Genomic DNA, 23,224 nt, shown 5'->3' with positions numbered 1-23,224 from the left:
CTCATGAATGGACACCCTGGTGGAGAGGCTTTTTGACATTTTATGGAGTATCTGCAGAACTGAGAAGGAATTTCTGATTCTCTGTCCTGTTCTACCCCCCACACAACCTAAATGTTTGCCAACAGTACAGGGGACCTTCCCTTGCAACAGCAATGACCTCCCAGTGCTTGGGGGAATAGAGACAGTGCTTTAGTGGCTTTTCTACCCTTTTTTGGTTCTCATTACTGAACGAACTCTGTGAGGTTTGCACTGCTCTTGTTGTAGTCAGTGGTTTAGGATGTGTGAGCTGGTGTGTGTGACATGCACCCACAGACTCTGGCTGATGTCAGGTATTACACTGCCACCTAATGCTCAGCTACAGGCTTTTATTCTAAGAGCTGAAAAGATAATTTCTGCCTTTGCCTTGACCCACAGGACCAGTGTCCATCCTGGCTAAATGGGCACGGCAGAAGGATGAACTGGGTGTGATGCTGTTTGAGCCGGTGCTGGGAATCTCTGACCAGGCTGGGCTGGAGGCAAGGTGGGGGTCTTGGAGGGGCTGCTGGGCTGGGGTGGTAATGCCCACTGTCTTCAGCTGGGATTTGAACTGGATGAACCACAGCTGCAAGCTGGGACAGAGATTTCTTTTGCAAGAACACCATAGAGCTGGTCCCAGATAGAAGCAATCTCTTCAGCACCATCTGCAGGGTGGGTGCTCAGGCTACTGAAGCAGGGGGCACCTCCCAGCTCTGCCAGGCAGGTTCCCCCAGCCTCAGGGCACCCTCCTGCCACCCAGGGCAGTGTCTGCCTGCACCCTGCTGCCAGGCCCCCATCACAGCTGAGCTCCCCCCAGCAGAGCCCAGGTGTTCCCATTACTGCTGAACTCAGCTCCTGTCACAGGGAGCAGCAGTGTGTGCCAGCAGCACTGTGTCCCATCACGGACAGTCTCTGCACTGCCCCACAGCACCTGCAGGCCCCAAAGCTTCTGTAAGCAGAGATGTTTCTGTTTTCCCTCCTGCTCAGAGGGGCACTGGCCACACGATGGCAGAGTGGCAGAGTTCTTTGTGTCCTGTTCTGCTCAGCTCTGCCCTCCAGCACCTCCCGGCTGCAATGCTCAGGTGCCTTGCAATTAATCCCAGAGTGTGTGGATCTGGTGAGCTCCAGAAACGTGCAGTGCTCATGTTCTCAGCCCCCCATGGGATGTCACCTGTCCCAAAGCCCCCCCAGGCCTTACCTTTCGCCCAGGTACCAGTCAGGGCAGTGGCAGGAGTAGCCGGTGGCCGAGAGGGTGCAGGTTCCCCCGTGCAGGCAGGGCTTGGACTCGCAGGGACTGTCCCCAAGCTCACAGTGCTCACCAGAGAACAGCCCGGGGCAGATGCAGGTGTAACCTGGACAGGGTGAGAGTGAAAATATCCGTGTGGAAAAATGGGCAAGAACAGGGAGGAGCAGAGCCTGGTGCTGATGGCCCCCACAGGGGCTCACACAGCTACCCAAGCACAGGAACTTGCTGCTGCATCAGATGCTGTGGGACGCCCAGGCCATCCCTGGAGGCCTGGTGGCTTCATTACAGGACCTGCCATGGTTGCTGGAGGCTGGGTGGCCACTCTGGAGCAACAGAGTGAAACTAGGGAGCTTTTGAGCAACAAGTGAAGCCCGTCCTCTCCTGACACAGATCAGAGATGCAGTCAGGGCACAGCTCTATTGCATGGAGAAGATGAGGGACAAATCTGGGATAAAGGAAGGGGAACTTGGCCGGCTGATTCACAGTTTCTGACTCTGTTCAGTGCAATCCCCTGTAATTTGTTGTTCTCAGGAGTCTTTGGTCCTGCAAGTTCTCGTGGTATGAAGTGCCTGTCTCAACATGCCGAGTTTCTCCTGCTTGCAGGAGATGTCTGCTCACAGAGAGAGAGGAAACCCAGCACAGCCAGGGACTCGCAGGGGGCTCCTGCTGTTTGTGCTTTTGGCTGCTGTTTAGCACAGCCCTGAGCATGGCAATGTCCCTGGCTGTGCTGAGCTCCTGCTCGTCACCTGGCTGGTGCTGCTGTGCAGGAAATTCAGAGCGTCCACCTTCCAGCACACCTGAAAGTCTTTGCTACTCATTCACAAGCTGAACCCTGCTTTAGAGCACAGGGCGAACAACCTGGGCCTGTTCCCACATGTGTGTCAGTGGCTGTACCAGAAGGACGTGCTGCCACTGGTGCAGCAGGTGCTGGACATTGCCCACAGGGCTGTGTGTGCCCAAACACATGTCCTGGATGTGGGGCTCGCTTGTGTTTGTGGTCCTGGGCTGGCCTGGGTCCTCTCCCCACAGCTGTGTTCTCACACGGCCACGTGGCTCCCCGGGCTGGCTCCCACGGGCGAGTCCCTGCCTGTGCTGGAATCCCACGCCTGAGATCCCTGGGCACAGCTCTGCTTGAACTCCTGCTGCCTGCCTGGAGTCCCTGGGATGGAGCCCATGGCACTCAGGGAACCAGGATAACCTCACAAATGAACACCCCTGGGGCAATCCCTTCCCTGCAGCAGTGCCCTGCCATGTCCCACAGGCTCTTTCCTGGTCACCGGGGCCATTTGCAGGAGACATTGTTCATCCTGGAAGGAAACTATGGGAAGGGTGCTGGATGATCATTAGGTTATTACTCAGGGAGTGATTATTCACCTCTCCCTCCCACTGTATTCTCTCTGCAATGTAAGCAGGGGATGCCTTGACTTAGGCCAGAGATGTGTTTTCCCCTTGTGGGCTTTGAGCCCCTTCCAGCCCAGCCAGAGAGATTTTCTGTGCAGAGGGTCTGCAGGCTGAGGTGTGAGTGCCAGCCAGACTAACTGTTCTGTACATTTACACCTGGTGTCAAACAAGTTCACCTGAAGCAGGCAGCTGCTGAGTCGACAGGGCTGGGAATCTTGTTCCCAGAGGCAGCGGGCAGGGCAGGAGAAGGTGGTGCCTCCTCTGTCCTCACTTGCTCGCCAGGCAGGGTGTGCTTTGGCAAGGGCCCCAAAGAGCTGCAGGAGCAGCTTCTGCCCCACACAGCAGCGTGGGAAGTGCCCCACTGCCCCTCGGAGGGGCTGAGGCACAGGCAGTACCCATCTCACAGGGTGCTAAGGGGTGCGGCCCTGCTGTGCTGGCAGCTACAACCAGCTGTAGGGCAGTGACACACAGGTGGACATCACTGGGAGCAGCTCCTCTGCTCACAGCCCCTGTCCCTGTGATACAGCTCACTGCAAGGAGCCCCTCTGATGGCAGGAACGGGGCAGCAGGGACACAGCCTGGGGCAGAGCCTGTATCAAACCTCTTTTGGGTGTGTGCACCCCACGTTAGCCTGGGACTCTTGGATTTGAGCTTACGGTTTTCCCATATCCCTTTGCATAGCCCTGGGGAGTCGCTCACTGCAGTGGGAAGAGACCAAGATCTTGGCTTGTTTCTGCCCAGATACCATCACCACATGATCCCATCTTGCCTGATTCCAGCCTTGTTAACAGCTCCTTAAGCAAAAAGGATGCAGGGGGTGGGCGGAATCTCTATATGCATTTGAGTTTTTGGCAACACTCTGCTCTACTATGTCATGCACACTCCTTAGAAACACCTTCCTGCCCTCTGGGCCCACGGTCCACTGGTGAGAGCCAGGATGATGATCTCACACCCTGCAGCTGCTGCTGCACTGAGTCACCTGAGGTCCCCTGGGACAGAGGATCTCTGCTTCCCCTCTGGAATAGTCCATGCACAGGGATGAATACAGTTGCTGCATCCTTCCCCCCCTCACTGCTCTCCTGCAGCTCCGTGTGGGATGTTCACATACCTCCTCCGTGAGTTTCGGAGCACATCCCGTTGTTGAGGCAAGGGTTGCTGCTGCAGGCGCCGGTGGGGGAGCAGCACTGCCTTATCCCCACCTGCTCCAAGACTTCCTTCGACTGCCCTTTCCCAGGAAGGAGAACCACTTCTCTGCCGTTGATGGCAACCACGTCCAGGCAGCCCCTGAACCCCCGTGTGACTCTCTGGGGCTGCAGCGACGGCCGCAGGCCCCCAAAAAGCAGGTCTCGTCTGCCCTGGGAGGCACTGCAGGTGCCTGGCAGCTGCAGAGAGGCGTTGCCCAGGCCGTCGACGAGCAGGCGGACGGAAGTGTTCTTCACCTCCAGGAACACCGAGTGCCACTCGCCGTCGCTCACGAAGCGCGAGGAGGAGAGGTTCCCAGAGGAGCCCCCCTGGCAGCTGTAGCTGAGGTGAGGCACTCCATTGACCATCTGTAAAACACAGAAGTCACAGGTAGCTGTGACACAGGTGGCTGCTGTTTCATGGAGGGTCTCAACATTTCTCCTGCTGCTTGATCCCCTCTCTCCTGGCCTTCACATTGACAGTTGAGATTACTCCCAATTTTCTGCTTTCAAGAAATACCAAATGCAGCCCCTTTCACCTTTTTTAACCTATGCCTGGATTAATTAAGTGACTGAAACTCCTTTATTTTGCAAAACACCTTCATCTCTCTGGCACAATTTCACCCGTGGTCCTGCCCAGCAGCCTTTGACAAGGAGGGAAGCCCATCTTTCCATGTAATACAGCCATGGGATCATACAGCTACTGCTGCAGCTGCTTGCCCTTTCTCCCACCTTCCTGAGCCTGATCAGAGCCCTGGCATTCAGACTATCCATAAGTGCACCACCAGTCACAGATGGACTCTTGTTCTGGGCCACGTGGCTTCTGTTCTGTTCTCACTGTCTCATTAGTGGTGGGGAAGGTGCTGGAGCAGTTGCCCCTTTGGCAGGGCTGAGGGTGGTGAAAGAATCTTATTGAGGAGAAGCACTGGCAGCTTTCTCCAGAGGAAAAAGGAAGATTTGGGAGGCAGAGAAAGGAATTACTGTTGTACCCATGCTGGAAAACCAGGCCAAAGTTACTGATATGTGCTGCAATCCAATCCTTGATCTCCACCAGACTGGAGAGACACAAGGTACTGAGCTGCTAAAAGTGAACCACACCAACATCCTCTGCATTAAACTGGGACGTCAGAAATTCCTATTTCTGGCCCAATATTCATGTTTAAAAGTCATATAGGACAGAGAAAGGAAAAGTTAGCTGTGTTGTTTCAGGGTGAAGTCAGGGTTAAACCCCTTTTTCACCTTTATCTCCCCAGTGCTTTGTTGATAAAACCTCTCTCTCACAGAAGCCAAGAGCCTGTGGAAAAGGAGCAAAGAGATGGAAGGAGGTGCTGGTGGGAAACCTGCAGAGCCTGCTATGTAACATCAATCAATTCATCTCAGGCAGGAGAGATGTCCTTGGGGGACATCAGAGACAGCAAGAAGGGTTTGGTTCTTGGAAGAAGTTGGAAGAGCAGGAATGATTATGGGCTACAGTGACTCTAGAGAAACCCACACACAATATGAAGGGGCTACTCTGGAGCAGAGCAGGACAACAGCTAACTCTTAGAGAAGCCCACAGTATAAATAAATACCAGTGGGAGGAGAGAACAACTGCTGAAAGAAGAAAGAACAAGAAGCAGCTGGCACATGGCATGGAAGGGCCTCAGGGCAACACGTGTGTAAATCCCTTTGCACAATTGGCAAGCACACCAGAGAACTTTGTCACTTCATCTGCAGGAACATGATTTCTCTTCAGATGGGTCTGTAGATTTGGCTTATCAATTTCTGGGGCTGGGAGAGGGCTGAGAACTCAATTCCCTGGAGCAAGAACTGACACACTGCCAAGCCTTTCCCAGCTTGCTTGGTCTGCCATCCTCTTCCTGCAACCTATTTCTGAACATCAGGACAGCTCAGAGACTGGAAAAGTGATGATACTCATGCTCTTGGGAGAGCTCATCCCCTTCATCAAAACTACAAACCATCACTTGTGGTCCTTGCAAGGCTTTGGCTCATATCTGGAGTACTTGAGTTTACACAGTTTAAAATCTTGAGGGAGTCCTTCAATTTTATCAGGCCAGATGGTTTAGAAACCTTTTTATCCCTAAGATATTGCTAATAAAGTGAGCCAGGAAATAAATGATTCACAGGTGCTTTTATGGAAGAGGCTTTATGAATGTCTCCTATTGAAAAGATGTGGAGACAAGCTTGGGCACAGGTGATCAAGGGCACACTGAATTTCACCAACAATGAGCCTTTTCTCCCTTGACTCCCTGCGCTGGCCTGGATCAGTGGAGTTTCTTGCCATCCTGTACTTCCTCAGCACCACCTAAAGTGCTGGATTCCTTCTGATGAGCTCTTTGGTGACTCTCCCAGAGGTGAGATAGAAAGCATGAGACCCTTCATGAGAAGCTTTTCTCACTGGCCCTTTACAGTTCAGCCTAAAGTCACTCTCAGAGATGGCTACAGGACACATGGATAATATTTCTCTGCTCCTGCTCTTCAGGGGTGATGGCTGTGGCAGCAGGAGCTTGAAATATGTGCAAAAGGCATGTGCGTGGGGGTTGGCTGCTGTGCAGCTCCCTGTCTGAGTGGGTCTTTGGTAACTGTGGAAAGATGCAACAGGAAGATGGGGTTGTGAAACCAAGAGAAGGGATGGGGAAATCCAAGGACAGGATGAACACTTCCAGGTAGGTTATAGTGTATAGATCTCAATGCGATCAGTCTCAAGGACAAATCTCTGTAAGCTGGGAAGCACGTCCTGTGATCTTAGGCTGAATTCAGTTGATGAGGAATATATAAAACAGCTTTTCTTTAGTCATCTGCTGCTTTCATTCTGCTGCCAAAGCAGAAGATGATCTTTGAATGCTTTGGTAAGTTCAGTGTTCAGTCAAAGAGAGGAGAGTGATCAGAATGAAATATTCCTGTCTCTGCAGGTGTCTAAAACAGTGAAACAAGCTGAAGAAAGTAGTTGAAAAGAGGGGTGTGTGTGTGTGAAAAATACAATTTAGGATTCCTGTTCTGTCTTTTCTGTCCATTATTGTAAAGGACCTTTAATCTGAGCTATGGGAGAAAGTTTGTTTCTACTTTAGCAAAGAGCAAACTGGTTCGTGGACAACTCCACCTGATAAATTCTTTGTCCTGAGAGGTGAGATGCAAGAGAGGAATGAAGCAACAAGAATGAAGGTGATGCAGACCTGCTATGGGTGTCTGATGACTTCACCAGAAGTCACACCAGAGACCAACACATGCACTTACATGTATAGAGAACGATTTCCCATTGTGGTTGCAGCAATTGCCAAACTGTGCTTGGCTCTCATTTGGTCTTCCCAACTGTTGTATTTCAGCAATTACTAAGGGTACATAGTTTTGCATATTCTTTCTGTGATACCCTTCCCCGAGAGAGTAAAGCTTTTGTAGCTGTGGAGAGAAGCCCCCCTGCACTGCCATACCCACCTCCAGAGTGGCGAGGTCAGTCCCGTTGGCGTGGAACACGACTGCGTGATGCTGGTGGGTCTTGAGGCGAAAGTGCATGTGCCAGGAGCCAGCCTGAGAGTGCTGGTACCAAACGTAGCTGTGGCCCCCAAACCTCACAGCTGTTCCTGAAAGGAAAATGAAACAAAGGTCTCATCTCTGTGGCACTTTGAGGCTATGGACTGTATCAAGCCTTGCCTCTTTTGCTAGCCGGATGCCACAGCTGTCCAGGAGCAGTTCTATCCACAGCAACCCATGGATCCCTACACTGCAACTCCCACAGCCCCACCAGGAACTCCCAGTATTTCTTCTATGCACTCAACTGTGAAGCAACCCTGAAGTATCAGGCAGGCTATTTCTGTCCTTCAAGGTGCCCTCAGGGTGGTCTACAACACCCTTGAATTTCTCCATCCTTAGTAAGTTTTTATACTATTCTGTGGTATGTCCTTACATTCCTGCCCTAGTGTTACTAATTGTTGTTCCCTCCAATTATTTCTTGAAGTATCCTAGAGCCAGTGTAACAAATATACTTTATTTGGCTTTCCTCAAATTTATCAGTTATTCTGTGCTCTGCCAGGTCCAGGATCAACACATGAGATCACAGATAAAAAATTCTGATCACTGACCTACATTTCCTGCTAAGTATGAGTGACTTTCCTCAATCAGAGAGACAGATGTTACTGTTATTAAATGCTACAGGAGATCAATTTTAAAAAATAGACTGTATGGAACTTTCGGATTCTAAAGTCTTTGAAGTTATGGCCAGAACTGTTGGTCACTGGGCAACATAATTTTTCCATGGAAAATCCAGATGCTCTATGTTGTGTTTTCTGAGAGAACACACAACATGCCCAGGTTTATAGGGTCAGACACTGCCAGGAAGGATTGCTCACCATTGCACGAGCAGATCTGCTCCAGGCTGTGCCGCGGGGTGAGGACGCTGAGCCGGGCAGTGCTGTACGTGGACATCATGCCTGGGTCCAGCTGGATGGTCTCCCTGCAGACACGGTGGGCACAGTCTGACCCGTGACAGGGCACATGGATCGCTTTCTTCATGCGGAGCCCGACGAGCTGGTCCATCTCCCCAGCTGACCCTGTCAGCTTGCTGGCCAGCACCCGCGGCTCGTACAAGGAGCCGTGTGGCTCTCCAACAGCCAGGAGCAGATCCACTCCATCAGAGGCAGCTGCAGGCTGCAGGCTGGCCATGTGGATGTTCTGGCGCCGGGTGACAAGGATGTTCCCCAGAAATCTCTGCAGGTTGCGCCAGTGGTCCCCCACAAACTCCTCGGGGGAGAGGTGTCGGAAGTGCAGCACCACGGCCTTGTCCAGGGCCTCCTGCGTGAAGCACCACACGTGGACGCTGACGCTCGTGGTGGCCGTGAACGTTCCGTCACTCACTGTCACGTTCAGAAGGTAGTGGCCGTGGGGGAGCTTGTCCCCAGCAATGATCTTCCCATCCGCAGCCCCGACAGAGAAGAGCCCCTCCTCGGGCACCTGTGTCACCAGGGTGTACACCAGTGTGTCGTGGGGGTCCCGGTCCGTGGCGTGGATCTTGCCCAGAACGCCGCCGCGGAAGGCCTCCTCGTTGGTGGTGATGAATATTTCCAGGGGAAGGGCTGAGGGGGCATATTGGCTCTGCTCAGTCACTTGGATATTTATAAATGCAGATGAGGAGAGGGGAGGGATGCCGCTGTCGGAGACCTGGCAAGGAAAAGAGAGGGATCTGTTACAGCCACACGCTGACTTACTGTCACCTCACCTGACTGGTGAGGTCTTCAAAGGAGAGTGCCTTTCAGGGAGCAGAGAGTGGAAGCTCTCAGGCAGCAGGTTGGGAGTGAAGAAGGAATGGGAAAAACTGGCAGCAGTGTTGGAGCTCTGCCTGGAGAAGGCCCTAGGGAAAAGGGCAGCATCCCTTCCTTAGAGAAGGATGGAGGAGCTGAGGAGGCCTTGGAGACTGATTGAGGCCCTCTGCTAGAGGTGGGGTCACGCTCACTTCCCTGTGCATTCAGCAGCAGCTGAGGTGCCTCTGCGTGGCTCTGAATTCCTGAGGGTTAATAATTTTTTTATGATGTTGCCAATCTTTGTGGTTCCACATGTAACTCAGTGTAGGGAGATATAAAGCAGTTACACACATCAACACACTCGCTCACCCTCCAGGCTGTTTAAGCCCCTGTCCCACCTCTGACAATGTCTGTCTAGCATTCAGTCAAGGAACCTCAAACAGAAAAATGCGAATAATCAGATTATGGGATAAATTTCTCCCTAATGCTAAGCAGTTAGAGGTTGAGGTTTGTAATATAATAGTACCCAGCTTTTACAACAATTGCCATTACTGAAGAAGTATGTACTTTACATGTTATTATCCTTTTGTTTGTAATGGACTATCCCTACCGATAATGTTGAAAAATAATGAATTCATTCTGCAACAGTAGAAATCCTTTTTGAAGAGGAACTGAAACCACTTCTTAAATGACAAGGATAATTAGAGAAAGCTTGTAGGACCAGATCCAGGTCTCACTTTAAATTGGAATTCACTAGAATGATTATGGGGAAAGCATCTGTCTAAGGAAACTGCTGACAGAGTATTGTTCATGATCATATTATCTGATTTTATCAACACAGAAGCTGGCCCCCTGCTTCTTGTGGGCAGACTGTGTGGAGAAATGAGCACTGCAGCTGGCTCCAAGCTGCAAAATTTGTGCCTGGATTGGATTTCTTCAAAGCCAGAGATGTTTTCATTTAGCTGGGCCATGCTAATCGCATTTTACTGTGACTTAAGCTAGCTGGGGAATTCAGACACCAGGACAGAAACACAGGCTCTACCTGCACTTGCAATAGGTACTGTTCTTTCACTCTTCTGTTCAGGACAGACGATGTCACCAGCAGACCATTTTGGGTGACTTCAAAGGCTTTCCCATCATTGCCCTGGGTGATCTGGAACGAGTATGGTGGTCCATTTTCTGGAGAGTCTCTGTCGCTCATAATCAGCTCCAGGACACTTGTCCCCACGGGAGCATTCTCCTGGAATGGGGAAAGATGCTATTGGAGGAAGGCAAGCAAAGAGAAATGGCCCAGGGGAACCTACAGTGCCCCAGGAGCTGCTGGATCAGGAACAGGAAAACAAATCCCACCCCTGCCCTAGAACACTGAGCACAAAGCAGCAACGTGATTCATCACTGTCTCTCCACTTTACTCCAACAGCAGCGTAGGAATGAGTTCCTCAGCACAATGAGAGGGACTGGGAGAACAAAGTGTCTCCTTCCTGGCTTACCTGCACCACCACACTGTAGTTGAGCTGGAAGAAGCGAGGAGGGTTGTCATTGACATCAGACACATGGACGTGCACAGGGACATCACTGAACTGAGCAGGGTGGCCGTTGTCAGTGGCTCGAACTGTCAGCGAATAGCTGGGGATCTGGAGGGTTTGTAGTGCAGGATTACTTGGAGAAATGGCAGAACGGTGTTTTTTTCACATTGAAGTTTTATTCTGCTGCAGCTTGATGAAATGCCCAAGGTCATGCACCATGGCCACAACAGCTTTGCCTTTGGCTAAGGCTCTCCATCCATAAATCTCCCTCAAAGCTCATTGCTAAACTAAATCAGCCTCACAACAGTTGCAGAAAAGAGAAACAACTTGGCAAAGATGGATGTAATTGAGCTGGGCAAACACCTGTCAATAGTGGTTTAAGAATCATAGAATCACAGAATAAACTGAGCTGTAAGGGACCAACCAGGTTCAGCTCCTGCTCTGGTGCAGGACATCCCAAGAATTCCACCATGTGCCTCAGAGTGCTGTGCAAAAGCTTCTGAACTCTGGCAGGCTGAGACAAGCTGCTGCTGTTTATGAATGAGAGATTGTCCAGGCGATCTTTCTCCTCCCCACACCTGTTTTCTCTAATGCTCTAATGCAGAGAAGCAGAACCCAACCATGCTGGTTTCCACAACCAACATTCCTAATACTGAGACCAAAGACTCAGAGCTGTGGAAGGTGTCCCTGCCTATGGAAGGGGTTGGAACTAGATGATCCTCTAAGTCCCTTCCAGTCCAAACCATTATTTGATTCTATGCTGCCTTTCCTAAAGCCCAGCCTTCCTATTGCAGTATCTGTCAGTCTGGAAAACAATTAATGCCTTGTCTTTTACCTACAATATTATGAGTAAGTAATTCAGAATCCAGGAGGTAGCTGAGTAAGCCGTTCTCCCTCAGTCTTTTGGGACACATCTGTTTCAGCCTTCCCATTCTCATTTTTGTGAACTCACCTCCTCCCTGTCCAGATGCTTGGCAATGCTGATCTGCCCATTTTTGGGTTGAATGGCAAAGTGTCCCAGCGGGTTCCCTTCCACGATGGAATATGTGATCTGATTGTTCATGGAGCCATCCAAGTCATCAGCTGACACCTGTTTGGAGGAAAAAAAAATACCTGCTAGGACCCTTGGGCCAAAAAGGACATGCCATGGAGAAATGGGACCAGTTTGTAATTTAAGGGCATTAACTGGAGTTTGCCTGAAATGAGGAGGGGAAAAAGAGGGTGGTTCAAGTGTCATCCAATAGTTTTTTCAAAACAACATAGTCTCCTCAGCATTCTCCTAGTCCCTTTCCCGACTTTACCAGCCCTGTGATGGTAACAGGCTGGACAGGGAACTCCACATCACCTTGGACTCTGCTACTCTGCCCAGAGGAACCTCTGCCTTCCCCAGGTAACAAGGGCATTGTCCTTTTTCAGGCATTTTTGTTTTATTGGGATGATCTCAAAGCTCCTGAGTTCACCCTTAATTTTCACTTAAAGGTGTCTTTTAAGGCAAAGTGTTCTCCATGTTTGTGGAGTTTCAGGAATTCTGCCAATCATCCTTTTTTAAAGTCATGCTTTAATCTTAGATGCTGAATGTCACAAGCACACTGAGGTTGCTGTGTCCAAGGAAAAGAAAATGCACAAGAGGAGTGAATGTTGCATAGCACAAATAAGGAAGAGGTGAAGACAGCTGGCCTGGTTCAGTCATACCGTGAGGATGACCTCTCCAATGGCAGCATCCTCCCGAATGTCAGTGAAGTAGGGATCTTGGATGAACTCTGGTGCGTGGTCATTAATGTCAGTTATGTTGATCACCACCATGGTCACATCGCTGAGAGAGGCTGAGCCTTTCCTCGTGCCCTCAATGGACAGGTAATACTCGTGACTGGCTTCAAAGTCCAGGCTCCCATTGATGTATAAGGCACCTACATTGAGAGATGGGAGGAAAAGACAGAAAATAATGAATGAATGGCACATGAGATTTGGAATACTGCAGATATGCCAAGGCAACTGCCAAACTGCCAGCTGAAACAGTAGTTGACCTAACTTTGACCCCCTTGATGTGGAAGAATTAGGAAGAGCCTCGTGACCAGAGAGGCTGAGGAGCCATTGATGAGGATGTGACAGCCAGGGCAGAAGGCCATTGCTGATGCAGCCAAGGGCTCGTTTCAGGGAGCTAATAGTGGCCTTCTGATAACAGTTCTTATCACATAGCTGTGAAAACAGAATAGGGCTGTATTTGGCTGGTAACCATGGCTCAACACCTGCCCGTGGTTAGGGTCCTACCACTGAGTGATACTCAATAAAGCTGCCCGTTACCCTGGGCTGCAGGTTCCTCATGGGATCTTGATGGAAAGACTTTTAAAATGAAAACACTTTCTCCTGAATTCTGAAGTGGGGAAATTTCCTCATCCTGTTCGCCACGTATCCCTCATTCACATGGAACTATCTCCAGTCTCAGACACACAGGAAGAATCTTTCCTTTAATTTCAGTTAAGATTTGGATCACTCCTTGAGTGACTTAGATGGCAAAATTTGAAGTAGAAAACAAGACTGTATTCCCTACCCTTGTGCTGGGTAAAGACAGAGCTAAGCAGAAGTGGGAGCCAAATGGGGAAGAACCAGAGAAGATGCACACAAAGACATCCTTTGATGTTGGCTCATCCTGGACTTGCTCGGGCACAAGATCATTTTACCTGTGTTTGAGTTGAGCTGAAACTTCCCATGGTCGTTGCCGTTCACAATTTCATACTTGATCTCTGTGTTTTCTGCATTGTCCCTCGTCAGGACTGACAAGTTGAGGACCTCGGTACCAACAGCCACATCTTCCTTCACCATGGCCACGTATTCAGGAGCCAGGAAAACAGGCAGGTACTCATTGAGATCCACAACAGAGACAGTGACAGTGCCGAGGGAAGAGAGGGGCTGCGGGGTGCCCCGGTCGGTGGCACACACTGTCAGCTCAAAGGCTGAGTGCTGGGAATCCTTCAGAGGCTTTTCCAGCCGGATCACCCCGGTGGTTTCCTCAATTGAAAAGTGTCCATTAGCAGAGTCAGACAGAGAATAGACCACCTCAGCGTTGAGACCTGGAAGGGAAACAGACAGGATGCAATAATTCATGGGTAGGGATGCTGCTGGGTTTATTTATTTATAATGCATTAGGATTATATGAACAGAATGATCTTCAATTCTCAGGGAAAATAGAGGCTGTATGAACATCATACCAACACTGAGTGTGCCCCTGCCCATCTGCAGGTTCAGTCATCTAGCCAGCCCTCACCATTACCCAGCAGTGTCAGCTGTCTGCATTTACTAGTGTTCCTCATTTTTAATTACCTTGTTTTCAAAGGTAATTTCTCTTCATACCTGCTTCCAAAGAAGATAAATATGATCTTTCTTCTCTAAATTCAGCCTCTGCTGGAGAGGTTTATTCAAAGTTCCTTTCTTAGGAGCCTTACCTATACTTCTGAGAATCTCTGTGTCTTCAGGAAGACCTCTCCATCCATATTACCTACCCCACCCGTATCTAAAACTCCTTTTTTCCTTTATTACACTCATTCTCAGTCCCCACCTTTGAACAAGTTTCTGTCCAGTTTGGATCCCTGTGTCTCAGTTTGTGCTGTGTTATCACAGTCACTGAGCACATTCTCAAAGAAGGTCTGCATGTTTCTACAGATACTGTGCTCCCAACAGGGTCACAAAAATGCTGATGCCAGCCCAGGTCGTCAAGAACATGTCAGAGATGAGATCCAGGTACATCTTCGCCAAGATTCAATCATCTAAGCCCATTGCTGTAGCACTTCCCTAGGTTTCAAAGGCTTCTATTCAGAATGAAAGATGAACTCTACTAACACATAAATCCCATTCTGACTCACCTTCATCAAGGTCCCTGGCAGCAACCACAGCGATGGGTGTCTTAGTTGTGGTGTTATCAAAGACGGCCACGGCGCAGTGGCTGGGGAAGAACCTTGGCGCGTTGTCATTGGTGTCCTCAACGACCAGTGTCACATCAGCCTGGCACGAACGGCCCCCGCCGTCAGTGGCTTTGGCTACCAGGTGGTACGTGGGCTTCTGCTCACGGTCCAGGGGTGCAGATGTGGTCAGCTCTCCTGTGGGAAAGAACAGGAGGTGGTCGTGTCTCCAGCAATCACAGCCGCAGCCCACAAGACCTCAGAGAGGTTCAGCTGTTCTCCTGGATGAACCGTGGGAGGCAATAATTGAGCTAATGGTGGTGATGTATCCACGCCACATTGCTCAGGGCTATCCTCGGATCACTGCCAGCCAGGGCCCTGGCAAGGCTTCGCATGGGCAGTCCTGCAAGTTCAGCTGGACTTCATCCAAGGGATGCCATCGTGGGATAAAACTGTTCATAAATAAATTGTACTTCTAAACCCCACTGCACTGAGCTTTCTGCAATGTAATGAACCCAAGTGATCTCTAAAATGATCATCAAGTCTGTTTGGATAAATACACCGCCCAAGACCTGATAAGAAGTGTTTTGGGATTTAGAACTTGTGTCTTTGGCTCAAGCCAAATACTTGCTGCTCTCTCCTCCTTGAGACCTGGCTGCTAGCAATGGTGTCTGCCCTTATTTTAACAGAACAGAGAGAGCCAACAGGATGATGTGCAGCTCCCTCTCCTCTATGCTGTGGCCATTCCTTCCTAGCTTGGGACAGCTGGAATAAACAGCTCCTTGTGTTGGTTAAGAGGAGGTAAGTGTTGAGCCATGCTGGGAGCTTGCTTTTCTCAGGGGCGGTGAGGAAGAGGATAAAAGCAGCCCTGCTCTCACCTGTGTGTGGGCCCAGCCGGAACTCCTCCGCGCCGGGGCCGTGCAGGCTGTAGGTTATCTGGGCATTGCTGCCCACGTCGGGGTCACTCGCTGATATTTTCAAAATTAAAAGACCCGGCCCAGCGTCTTCAGAGACTCTCCCAGTGTAGAGTATCTGGCCAGGACAGAAGAAATCATTGGCATCTGAGCTGTCTCTAAAATACCTGTGGTATTCACATTCTCTGAACAGAAAGAGACATAATTCTCTCTCCCGGGATTTTTCCTGGGGAAGGTAGTGAGAAACTCAGAGAAGAAGAGAAAACAATTCTTATTCTACTTGCTGCTTTTGTTGTTTGGCACATGTGGAACGTGTTATGGAGATTGTTTACTGAGAGTGATTAGTTAATTAGATTCTGCTGATGATTGTTTGGATTGATTGACCAATTAGTTAGTCAGTTGTGACTGTCTCCAGACAGTCACGGGTTTTCTTTAGTATCTTTGTAGTATAGTAACTCTTTAGTATAGTATTTCTTTAATATAGTATAGTATTAGTGTAATTTAGAATAACTGAATAAAGCTTTTGTTCAGCCTTCTAAATCATAGAATCAGAGCACATTATTCCCTGCGTTGGGGTCACCCTGATTCAATAAATACCTCCACCCCACATGGAAGGAGAACAGACCCACAGAAGCTTCACAGAGGATAAACCCTGTGTTTTATAGGGGAACACAATGTGCCTCCCATTCTTGCCTGCTGGGGTGTGGACTGGGACAAGTGAGCTCATTTCACACAAGCCTTTGAATCTCCTTTGGGAAGTAACCACCTCTGTTCGTTCTCACCACGGGTGACGTCCACACCAGCGATCAGCTCTCTACAGCAACAAACCTCCTGATGGGAATCTCCCAGCTTAGCAGGATATAAAACTCAGTAATTTACATGCCCCTTCCCAGGAGGCTTCCTGGCATTGTTTATCTCCAAAAATTACTCTTCATAATGCTTAGGCTCTCACTTGCTGCTGGCAAACATGCTTGGAGGCTAGATTTAATATTCTTGCTTGACATGCTGCTTAATTAAAATTGTTAAGCATAATCAAAGCAACAGGATCGTGTGAGAAGAATTATGACAAGCCAAATCCTTTAACATGCTCTGCCTGTTCTTTCTTCATTTCTATTGTGTTCTTTCCCTCCCAGGATCTCCCTTTATGCCCCTGATGTCCCAGAACAGACATCTTACCTGGCCACACTCAGGGCTGTTGTCATTGATATCCAGTACAAAAATTTCCACTTCAGTGGTAGCCTGAAATTTCCCATCAGAGGCCATAACCTTGAGGAGATATTTCTCTGTATCTTCTCTGTCCAGAGGCTTCTTGGAAGAAATTGTCCATTCGCCTTCAATTTGATCAACTGTGAACTGTCCCAGTACGTCTCCTTCTAGAAGGCAACAGGAAGCAAGTAAAAAAGGCATTTACTAAGTGCTGAAAATCAGAAGGGATAAGGAAAGGAAATTTGGGCGTGTCCATTGATGGCTCCTTAGGAGACCTGAAGGACCTGGATGCTCTTAGAGGTCTCTTCCAACCTAAATGATTCCATGACTCTCTGACTCACACTGGTGATGCAGAGGGCACTCGTGGTGCATCCAGCAGGTGAGGAGCTTTTGGTCAGCCTCACTGCACAGCTGGGAAATACCCTGCACGTTTTAGTTATTCCCTGTCTGCACATTACAGTGGGAGAAGGAAACAACTGATTGCAGAAAAGTCAGTAATCTTCTGCAGATGTGCATATTCATTGCCTCAAAACCACACTGTCTCACCTTCCCAGAGCCTGTCAGTATTTTTGTGCATGTTCCTAAAAGGATCCGAGAGTTGTAAACACCCTGCAGACATGGTTTGGATCTTACTGTTATGGTACCACGTACAGTTGTACTTCCTCTAACCTGCAGAAGTATTTAACATATAACTTTGTTTTCTGGGGCTACTTTTTGTTTCTCAAAGAGCCAAATGATGAGAGACAGGTAAATCCAGACTAGGCAGGCTCTCTGGTTCACCAGATTCATGCTGTTCCTAGTTACAAATGTTGGATTTTAAATGGGCTGGGTGCTGCCACGGGAGAACCCCTCTCTCCTGGGAAGGAGCTGGTGCTCTCTGCTGACCCAGGAGGAAGCACGACAGGCAGTGGGGGTCAGTGAGGAGAGCTGGCTGTGGAATCTGTGTTGGACTCTGAAGGGTCTCACACAGTGGGATAAATGAAATTCACTCCCTTTCTGCTTTTATTTGTGCTGCAGTGATGAGGTAGTGGAGGCACAATGACACCTGTACTCTTCTGATGCTGGCAAACACCAACTCATGCACCAGATTTAGTTTCTGTGTGTTTGAAATCAATGTGGACAGGGGGATGCTGGGCTCTGTCTTTACCTAATCCTATCTTTTGCTGCATTTCCATGTTTATTTGTAAAGTTTGACCTGTGTTTGTATGTGCAGAGCAGAGAGCACAAGGTGCTCGCCCCTAACATAAGTGTGCATCCTCTCAGGTTTAAAGTACTTGGAAGTTACTACTACCTTTAAGATGGCAGAAATGTGAATACATAATGGATTAAATATTTCCTCCTAAAGGCTTGGAAATACCAAGGCATGCCATAAACCAAATGAAAGTACCAACATTCCTCCCCTGTTTCAGATGGTTACAATAATAGATAACAGGCTGCAGCATGATCTGGCCTAATGTTTTGACCCTGAAGGGTCCTCGTTTGAGCCTGAACAAACATTTTAATTTGAAGGATCTGCCTCAGGTCTTAGAAAGACCCTTTAGGGTCAAAAAATACCATAAAAGCAAGTTTCTACTTGTGCAGATGCACAACAAACATTCCAGTGTAACTTTTTTGTTATTTTACAGCAGTGGTTCATTTTAGTTGGCACCATGTGATGTTTCAGGGATGCAAGAGTAATTTTTAGTATTTCTTGTTAGCCAAAACCTTTACTAAGACTGATGTGATAGTCTTAAATATTCCCCAGTGCAGAGTGACTATGCAGCCTTGTTATTACATCAGCCTCCAAGTGGTTTTGTAGGAAACACACTTAATACCAAAAAGTTATATATAGTTGTTAAAGAACACTAAAAGGCTACAGGTATACGTGTGATGTGTAAACTGACTGCAGTGCTGGCAGGAGAAGAAGCTGGGTCAAAGAACTTAAATACAGATCACAGTATCTGTGTTAGAAAAATCTTCCTTCCTGCTGTACTGCCTCTCCTGTCCTTCCAATAGGCATTACAATTATACGGACTTAAATATTCCTCTATTAAGAAAGTGTAAATAAATATTTATACGGTAAAATGTAATTACTTATATGTATCTTATTTATTTATTTATTCCCAGAGAAATAGGACGATTCAGTGGTGACATAGATATTTTAATGATCATTCCACCCACTGCAGTTACTAAAGGGTTTTGTATTCCCAAGATTCATTTGGGTCTGGCTCATGACAGAGCTCAGCCTTCATCTCCTGCTTCTGACAGGACTGTCAGTGTAACAATTTTCTGTACTAACAACCCTTAAGACAAGGTATCAAATCCTCACTTTGAGAGGATACTCTCCTCTTGCCCACTGGAGGTTCCAAGTCAGGAGCAACTCACCGGTGATGTAGCAGGTGACCCGCCGGTTCTGCTCGGAGATGTCGGCGTCCACGGTGCTCAGGGTGACAACGACCTGCCCCGGCTCCGCGTTCTCAATGACCGACCCCTTGTAGAAATCTGAGGTGAACTGCGGGGCGTTGTCGTTCTCATCAGAGACAGTGACCTCCACCAGGGTTTGGGAAGAGAGCTGCACCTTCCTGCCGTGGTCAGTGGCCACCACGTAGAAGCGATAGACCTCCTGCTCCTCACAGTCCAGCTCTTTCAGGGTGGTGATCCACCCGCTCTCACCGTCGATGGTGAAGAGCCCACGGAGGTTGCCAGACTCTGCTTCTAGACTGTAGGTCACCTGCCCATCACTTCCCATGTCCTGGTCGTTAGCTGTCACTTGAATGACTGTGGTTCCTGAAGGCATGTTCTCCATGACAAAAGCTCTGTAGGGATCTGCCTCAAAAACAGGTCTGTTGTCATTCACGTCCTGCACTTGGATATTCACAGAGACCAGAGAGACCAGCTCAGTCTCCAGATGTGAGCAGTGAGCCATGACATCAACCTGGTACCACTTGGTGGTCTCATGATCCATGGGTTTTTTGATTCTCAAGGCCCCTGTCTGTTCATCCAGTGTGAACACCTCGTCCTTGTTACTTTCTGTAGTGGTTCCCTTCACCAGGCTGTATATAATGGGATCCTCTGCAAAAGCTTTGACTGACCCTATTTCTGACCCTTCTGGAAGATCCTCAGCTGCAGAGAACGTATAAAGGGGCTCAGAAAACCTTGGCAATGTCACCTCCCTAGGGACAATCTGGAGATTCACTGGAACAAGGGAGTTCCAGTGAGGGGGTCTGCCATCTTCAGCCTTCACCTTGAAGTTAAAGGCTCTGTTTTCTAAACCAATAAGACTCTCCTTGACCTTAACAACCCCAGTGGCAGCATTGATCTCCACAAGATCTTCTGCCACATCTTCCACAGAGTCAACAGAATAAATGACATCTGCATTTGCACCTTCATCAGCATCGTAAGCCAGTACCTGGATGACAGGGGAGCCCTTGCTGACATTGGACTGGATGGACAGTGTGTATTCAGAGGCTTTGAACAGGGGTGGGTTGTCATTCTCATCTGTAAGGATTATTTTGACAGTGCAGAAGGCCACCTTCCCACCCCCATCCTTGGCCATGACTTTAATGGCAATGACCCTCTCTGTGGAATTTTCCCTGTCCAGTTTTTGCAGTGTGGAAATACAGCCTTTATTGTCTATGGAGAACTTCTCATGGGCGAGTTTATTTATGATGGTGTAGTCTATGGTGCCATATGGGCCACCATCTGGGTCAATAGCCAGCAGCTCAATCACTCTGGTTCCTATCTCAGCATTTTCTGCCAGCTCTGCCTCGTACACATTCTGCTGGAAAGAGGGGCTGTATTTGTTGGCATTTGTGGTGTTGATATACACAGGCACAGTGCTCTTGAAAACTCCATCTGAAGCAGAAACTCTGAGGTTGTAAGATGGCTCCAAGTCCTTTTTGCAGCGGTTGAACATGGATATTATCCCAGAAGTGCTGTTGATGGCAAAATGCCTGTTGTCATTACCCGAGAGGATCACGTACTCCAGCCGGGTGGTGTCTCCACTGTCGGGGTCCAGGGCCTGGACTTTGATCACGATGTGCCCACACGTAGCCATTTCACTGACCTTGGCTTCATACTGAAGCTGGCTGAACTCAGGGGGATTGTCATTGATGTCTGTCACATCTACAATTACCAGGGCATCGCTACTGAGTGGAGGCACCCCGTGATCTGCAGCTCTGACTTTCATGCGGAACTGCTGATTTGTTTCATAATCAAGCGCTTGAGCTGTTGTTATCTGCCCTGTGCTGGCATCAATATTAAAGAACTTGGCAGCCTCTGAACCATCATCCATGATCTGATAGGAGACCACTTTGTTTCTGCCTGAATCCTTATCAGAGGCAAAGAGCTGGACAACAGGGGTCTGTGGCGGCAAACTCTCCGATACAGATGCTGTGTAAATGATCTGAGAAAATACGGGAGGGTTGTCATTAATGTCCTCCACCTCCACCTCTACTCTGGCTTCCGAGAAGGATCCAAGTGCTGTGTCTGTGGCTCTAACAGTGAACGTGTGTTTTGTCTCTAGCTCATAGTCCAGCTGCCCTGTGACAGTGAGGACACCAGTTTTGAAGTCGGTGTTGAAGAGTTTCAGGGAATCTTCTTCCACAATGTTGTAGATGAGGCGCAAGCCTTCAGGGCTGCGGGCCTGGATGTGGAGGATGGATGTGTATGGGGGGACGTTTTCTGGCACTTTCACTCGGTAGTACAAACTCTGGAACAGAGGGTTGGATCTGTTCCTCACACTGATCACAACCTCCTCTTCAGCGTGCAGAGGAGGCTCTCCTTTGTCCTTAGCAATGACACGGAGGTTGTATTTATTTAACGCTTGATAATCAAGAGGCCTCTTAAGGGAGATGTCTCCAAGGTGAGGGTCAATCCAAAAGTATTTGTATTCCTCTGCAAATGAGTAGGTAACAGCTCCATTATCCCCTATGTCTTTGTCTGTTGCTGATACCTGAAAAAGGACATCCCCTGGCTCTGTGCCATCCTGCACCGAGGCGTAGTATGGCACATTCTCAAACTGTGGGGGGTTGTCATTGACATCCTCTACATAAACTCTGACTGTGGTTTGGGACACTCTTGGTGGCTTCCTGTTGTCCTTCACTTCCACAGCTACCTCGTGCATGTCTTGCATTTCGCGGTCAAATTTCACACCCTTGGTCTGAAGAACTCCAGAGGCTTGGATCATTTTGAACCTTTCCTTTTCATTCAAAAGTGAGTAGGAAAGGGGTTCATTTAGCTGATACCCTTTGACCCCAAGAATGGTTAGAGTCTTCTCATCTGTAGAGTTCTCCATCACAGTTGCTGTATATACGTCTTGATCAAATTTCAAGCTGGTACCTTGTGCCCGAGTTAAATTTAGCTTAACCAGAGCAGTGCTCTTATACAAGCCATCACCAGCTCTGACTGTGAGCTCCTGGTAGCTTTTCAGGCCAGTTGTGTTAAGAATGGAGATGAGACCTGTGAGTGGATGGATATGGAAAGCATTGTCAAGGTTCCCTTCCACTATGCTGTAGGTCACCTCCGAGTCTGCATCTTTCGCCTGCACTGACAAAAGCTCCATCCCTGGGTGGGCAGGCAGCAAGGCAGAAATGTCATAAGTGTTTTTGAGAAAGACTGGAGGTGAATCATTGACATCTTTTACGTGGATTGTGACCTTGGCAGGCTTGGATGCGAACAAGCTGGGACTTCCACTGTCGTGCACATGTACACTGAAGTGGAAAACTGGTGTGAGCTCATAGTCTATATCACCACGACTGGTCAGTGTTCCTGTGCTGGGATCCACAGTGAAGTATTTCAGTGCCTCTGGTTCCAAAATCTCATAGATCAGCAAAGCATTGGAGTCTTGATCAGCATCTGTTGCATAGGTGACGAGGGGAGCATTGCTTTCATCCAGAACCATGCTTTGTGATGGGGCATTCTCCATGATCCAGCCAACGAAGGAAGGCTTAACGAAGACAGGCACATTGTCATTCTCATCTATGACATAGATGAGCACCACTGCGTCCATAAATGCTCCAGCCATGTTGGTACCACGGACTTTCAACTGGTAAAAAGACACCTGTTCAAAATCTAAGCTCTTCTGAGTGGAAATAAGGCCTGACTGATAGTTCATGGAGAACACTCCATCTCCATTTCCATCTTTTATTTCATAGCTGACTGGTGACAAGCTTGTGGCTGTAACCTGGATCAGAGGAGAGCCAATAGCAGTGGATTCACTGATTTCTGTGATGTATTCAGCCTCTGGAAATTTTGGAGGGGTTCGATCCGAGGGTCTAATGTGGACATGTACTGTAGCAGAATCTTTAAGCTGAGGAAATCCCTGATCTTCTGCCTTTACAATAAGAGTAAATCGTTCCTGCCTGGATGGGTCCAGTTTCTGGGCAACTGTAACAATTCCAGAATACAGGTCGATGCTAAAGAAGCCTTCCCCATTACCTGCAAGAAGAGAAATTACAGAGTGAAGAATGCAGACACCTTATTGGTCTTCATTTTCTGAAATTCTTTTTCATAGATTCTCCTGATTGCAGACCTGATTAACATCTGTTTCTTTTACTGGGAGAAATTAATTCATTTCTAAATAATTTTAATTGTAAGAACAACAAACCCATTGAGATCTGTGAGCTAACATT

General features: G+C 48.6%; 1 protein-coding gene across 1 annotated transcript in view; it reads right to left on the bottom strand.

Annotated features, from left to right (window-relative positions):
- FAT2 (FAT atypical cadherin 2) overlaps positions 1-23,224 on the bottom strand; it is a 56,380-nt gene that overhangs the window by 3,551 nt on the left and 29,605 nt on the right. Inside the window, exons 10-22 of the mRNA XM_064387409.1 lie at positions 18,978-23,030; positions 16,584-16,780; positions 15,372-15,525; positions 14,458-14,691; positions 13,279-13,668; positions 12,293-12,507; positions 11,553-11,690; positions 10,565-10,708; positions 10,117-10,314; positions 8,187-8,994; positions 7,276-7,421; positions 3,771-4,212; positions 1,214-1,367 (exon numbers count right to left, since the gene is read on the bottom strand). Of these exons, the coding sequence (XP_064243479.1) occupies positions 1,214-1,367; positions 3,771-4,212; positions 7,276-7,421; positions 8,187-8,994; positions 10,117-10,314; positions 10,565-10,708; positions 11,553-11,690; positions 12,293-12,507; positions 13,279-13,668; positions 14,458-14,691; positions 15,372-15,525; positions 16,584-16,780; positions 18,978-23,030 (7,273 nt within the window). The remainder of the gene's footprint in view (positions 1-1,213; positions 1,368-3,770; positions 4,213-7,275; positions 7,422-8,186; positions 8,995-10,116; positions 10,315-10,564; positions 10,709-11,552; positions 11,691-12,292; positions 12,508-13,278; positions 13,669-14,457; positions 14,692-15,371; positions 15,526-16,583; positions 16,781-18,977; positions 23,031-23,224) is intronic.

Source organism: Passer domesticus, chromosome 13, assembly GCF_036417665.1.
Source record: "Passer domesticus isolate bPasDom1 chromosome 13, bPasDom1.hap1, whole genome shotgun sequence".
NCBI lineage: Eukaryota > Metazoa > Chordata > Aves > Passeriformes > Passeridae > Passer > Passer domesticus.
Note: the sequence above shows the minus strand (reverse complement) of the source record. Positions and strands in the feature narration are given on the sequence as shown.